The 4,361-nt window shown below is 62.2% G+C and overlaps 3 protein-coding genes across 3 annotated transcripts; all 3 read right to left on the minus strand.

Moving 5' to 3' along the window:
• Positions 1 to 466: 466 nt before the first annotated feature.
• On the minus strand, positions 467 to 907 carry VDBG_04497 (conserved hypothetical protein; the record flags this gene model as incomplete). The annotated part of the gene is made up of 1 exon (XM_003004845.1): positions 467 to 907. The coding sequence occupies one exon, from the start codon at positions 905 to 907 to the stop codon at positions 467 to 469; it is 441 nt and encodes a 146-aa protein (XP_003004891.1).
• Positions 908 to 1,730: 823 nt separating this feature from the next.
• On the minus strand, positions 1,731 to 2,695 carry VDBG_04498 (predicted protein; the record flags this gene model as incomplete). The annotated part of the gene is made up of 3 exons (XM_003004846.1): positions 1,731 to 1,756; positions 1,794 to 2,580; positions 2,645 to 2,695. 3 exons carry the CDS (start codon positions 2,693 to 2,695, stop codon positions 1,731 to 1,733), a joined length of 864 nt encoding a protein of 287 aa, XP_003004892.1.
• A 350-nt stretch (positions 2,696 to 3,045) lies between these two features.
• Positions 3,046 to 4,182, minus strand: VDBG_04499 (predicted protein; the record flags this gene model as incomplete). The annotated part of the gene is made up of 1 exon (XM_003004847.1): positions 3,046 to 4,182. One exon carries the CDS (start codon positions 4,180 to 4,182, stop codon positions 3,046 to 3,048), a length of 1,137 nt encoding a protein of 378 aa, XP_003004893.1.
• Positions 4,183 to 4,361: the final 179 nt, after the last annotated feature.

Consider the following 4,361-nt stretch of genomic DNA (forward strand, 5'->3'; position numbering starts at 1 on the left):
GGTGTGGATGATGGCCTGGACGACGGCCTCGGTGTCGAGGTCGCGCTGCTCCTTGAAGCTGGCGCGGCGGGCGAGGAGCGTCAGGGTGACGGCGCGCCACTGGCGGACGGCCTGGGGTGGGCCGACGTCGGTGAGGAGCTTCTCGAGCGACTTGAGCTTCTGGCGCTGCTCGCGGTCCATGCCGAAGAGGTAGCGGGTAAAGACAAACTCCCAGATCATGTTCATGGTCATGGACATGAAGATGTCGCGACGCTTGACGCGGTCGGCGAGGTACCTGTCGACGTCGGAGCCGTCGAGGACGGCATTGTCGAGGCGGTCAATGACCTTTTCGTCATTGATCTCGTTGGTCAGGCGGCAGGCGCGCATGTCGGAAAACTTGGAGAAGCGAAGCACCCACTGCTGGGCGTGGGAGCAGAGCTGCTGACAGCGGTGGTCGAAGTGGTCGACGTCTTGGATGCGCAGGAAGTCACCCGCCAGTGGCGCCCTTGGTGGCGAGGATCTGACGCTGCATCTCGCGGACCTGCTCCTTAGCGGCCTCGAGCTCGGCGCGCAGGCGCTCAATCTCGGCATCTTTCTGGTGCAGCGAGTCGCCGTAGTTGTCGTAGGCGGTCCGCGACGTCTCGAGAGCGCGTGACGTCTCGTTGTGCTGAGACGCCAATTGCGAGTTGGCGCTGTTGAGGCCATCGTTGACTTCGGTCAATCGCGCGACCTCTTTTTGCAGAAAGTCGAGCGACTGCTTGAGCTGGTCGATCTGGGCGTCGCGTTCCGCGAGGGCAGCTGGGTTGGCAGAGCGCGTCGTGTTGTGGCCGGCATTGGCATTGGCCTCGGCGAGCATGCGGTTTTCGGCGGTCAATTGCTCAAGACGGGATTCGAGTTCGAGAACCTGCATGCTCTGGCGACGTCGCATCGAGTGAGGTCTCGTGGGTGATCTAGGTGAGCCGAGACGGCCCTCACCGAAGCCATCCTGTGCGGGGGAAGAAGAAGACAAAGGTTAGTTTAGGTTTTGGGCCCGTGGGGGGGCGGCGGGCGGGAATGCGGGAGGAGTGGAATGCGGGAGGAGTGGAATGCGGGAGGAGGGAACAAAGAAAGCAAGAGAGAGAGAGAAAGAAAGAGAGAGAGGTTCAAACTTACATAGACGTCAGGCATGTCCTTGGAACGGACACGGCCCTCGTTGGCCACGGGGGTGTTGGACTTGGTCTTGTCGTGGTCAGGTTTGGGTTTGGCGGTGGAGGAGTTGTTGTTGTTGTTGGGCTGAGAGGAAGAAGAGCTCGAGGCAGCGCCAGCAGCAGCAGCAGCAGCAGCAGCAGCGGCGGCGGCCACACCGGCGACGGCGAGCACAGCTGCGCCAGCACCACCTGCACCACCTGCAGCGGGGCTCGTGCTGGTGCCAGAGCTCCTCGGGCTCCCACTGGCGCTACGCCGGGAGATGCTGCAGCCAGGTCGAGCTCGCTGCGTTGGCGAAGAGATCGGAGGTCTCCACTCACACGCTTGTCCACCCGCCCTCAAGGGCGGTGTGGCTGATGCCTGACGGTTGAAGATGCCTGAGGCAGAGACGACAGAGCCTGGACTGTCTGGCCGGAGCGTGAGCGGCTCGGGCGTGTGCGTTCTGTGACGTGATGTGGAAAGCGAGAGGCTGGTGTTGGACGCTGATCGTCGTGCCAGAGCCCCTCCACCCACGGAGCTGCTGACCATGCTGCTCTCCGGTCCCAGCGCCGGTGATTGAATGCGCGTCACATGGTCAGAGACGCTTCGTCGGCTTACTGCTGTGCCTGTCGGCGTCAAGGCCGACGCACGCGAGAGAGTTGCGCCTGCGTCCGACGTGCCCGCGCTCAGGTCGCGGTATCTGGACCTCTTGTTGTCGTCGCCGCCGACGCCGCGCTCTGGTGACTTGTGGCGCCTCGTCTTGTAAGGCTCGGGCGTGACGTCGCGTGGGCTGGGCTCGCGCAGCACTGGTGTCTTGGTCATGGGATGGTCCCGCTCGCGCAGCTCGCCCTTGGACAGCGGCGACCGTCGGAGTCTCCTGGACGAGCTCTCCTCCGGTACCGTGATGCTCCGGCTCTTGGGCGTCGACCAGCCGGGCTCGGGGCTGCGTGCCACATCGCGTGAACCGTCTTCATCCTCCCGTAGATGCACGCCGCTGTCTCGGTTGTCTTGCTCGACGACGACCTTGGTCTTTCTTGAAGAGCGCCGGTGCGAAGAGTCACTCATGAAGCCGCTGTCTCGGTTGACCTCGGGCGTTACTGGTGTCGCTGCCGTGAAGCTCTGTCGCCCGCGCCCGCGCTCTTCGCCCGTCTCCTCCTCGTCGTACGTCTCTTCTTGCACGGGCGGCAGGCCTCGCGAGACCGACCGTCGGAAGTCCGTCGTCGGCTCGAAAGCCGGCATGTAAGTGTCTGTTGGCGTGGCTTCTGAGAAGTCTCTGCGCTGCTCTGCCTCGAACCCCCGGTCGACAGCCTCGTCAATGTCTGTCTCGATGCTCTGTCGAATCAGCTCCGATGCCACAGGCTGGGGTTCGTCCTTGGCCACCGATCTCGTCGTCGCGAGTGCCTCGTCGTGTGAGGGGCCGCGGCCGAGCACAGGGCTCTCGGCATTGTAGTCATTGTCAGTCCGCCTCCTTGAGTTGCAGTGCCCGTGATGAAATGCTGACAGGCGAATTCTCCTTCGTGTCCAGTACCGGGGCAATCGCTACGCCCTCCATAGTGTCCTCCACCACGGCCGCGTGTACAGCTTCCTGCACCATCGGTTTGTCATCCGTCTCCAGTGAACGCTCACCGTCCTCCACTGTCTCCTCGTCTACCACCGCGGCAGGCACATCTTTCGACGCCTCTGGACCGCTGCCCCAGAACTTCTCAACCTCGAAGCTGGCAATCTCACTCACATGCTTCTTATCCGCTCCCTCCCATAAGATGGGGTCGTCAAAGGGGTCATCATCACCACCGCCCGGCTTCTTGTCTTCGTACTTGGACTTTTTGCTCTTGCCCTTCTTCTTCTTACCGACAGCAGACTTGGGCGTACCGACCTTGCTGGCAGTAGGAGAGGCGATCTCGCTTATGGTGGTCCCGAAGTCTCCTCCTTGGCAGCATCCGGAGACGATGTCACTTGGCTCTTGGTAGGAGTGGCCTCCGGCTGGGCCTCCTCCCAGACATCGAACATCTCTTCTGCTGCCTGGTTGTTCCAGTAGCCCGACTGCTCTTCGCCAGTGATTCCTGAAGTGAAACCAAAGCCATCGTCGTCGTCGGCGAGGGCTGCCGCTTCGACCGGTCCCGGGCCTGCATCCAGACCGCCCTCAAGATACGTATCGCCGACATCGCGAGAGCTCTTGACCGGCTCGATGTCGCGTGGGTCGCCTTCTTCTTTGCCAGTGAGGGCGGCCACAGCGGCAGTGGCAGTGGCGCCAACAATCGCAGCCGCACCAAGCTCGCCCCAGTAGGACGACGACGAGGGACTCTGTCGAGGCGCTTCAGTGGGTGTTTGGCTGTCACTGGGGGACGACTCCTCGAAGCCAACCGGCATGCGCTTGTTAGCCTTCTTGCCCTTCTTGCTCTTCTTCGAAGAAGTGGGAGCATCCCATGTGTCTTCTGCCTTGGGTGTGGCTGGCGGTGAAGAAATAGGCTCTTCGGTACGTTCGAGAACGGGCTCCTCGCGGGCAGGCGACAGCTCACGGGACGCTGACAAGCCCTTGCCGCGCTTCTTGTCCTTCTTCGACTTCTTGGAGGGCGTTGCGTCCCAAGTGTCGTCAGCGGGCTCGGGCTGACCAGGAGCCGAGTCAAAGGGTGTGGGCTCGGCCATGACATCGTCGACTTGGACGTCATCTGCAGGGGCAGCCGACATGGGCTCTAGTTGAGCTTCAGCCTCAGCAAGAATTGCAGCAGCCTTGTTCTTCTTGCCCTTCTTGCCCTTCTTGGTCGTTGCGGGAAGCGCCCATTCGTCCTCCGTGGGAGCTGATTCGGCGTGTGCGAGAGTCTCGTCGATGGGTGCAGGAGCCTCGGACGAAGCGATCGTTTCCACGTTCCGAGCCTCGGCGTTCTCGAAAGTGTCGGAGCTCGCAGCATGCGTGGGGGACACGGCGCGAGACACAGGCTCCGATACGTCGAAAACTGCCGCAGCCTTTCCCTTCTTTCCCTTCTTCTTCTTGGATGCCGGCGGCGTCCATTCATCTTCGCCGATGGGCTCAACATCAGCCATCGGGGCCTCAACAATAGGCTCAGGTTCGGCCGCCGGGGTGTTCACAGGTATGTCAGTCTCGGATGCAGCTGGCAGGCTGATGTCTTGCACCGGCGACATGGCGCGGGACGTGGGCTGGGGACTGTCAAAGCTGGCAGCGCCTTTGTTTTTCTTGCCCTTCTTCTTCTTCGGCGTCGGCG

This window comes from Verticillium alfalfae, genomic scaffold (assembly GCF_000150825.1).
Source record: "Verticillium alfalfae VaMs.102 supercont1.5 genomic scaffold, whole genome shotgun sequence".
NCBI lineage: Eukaryota > Fungi > Ascomycota > Sordariomycetes > Glomerellales > Plectosphaerellaceae > Verticillium > Verticillium alfalfae.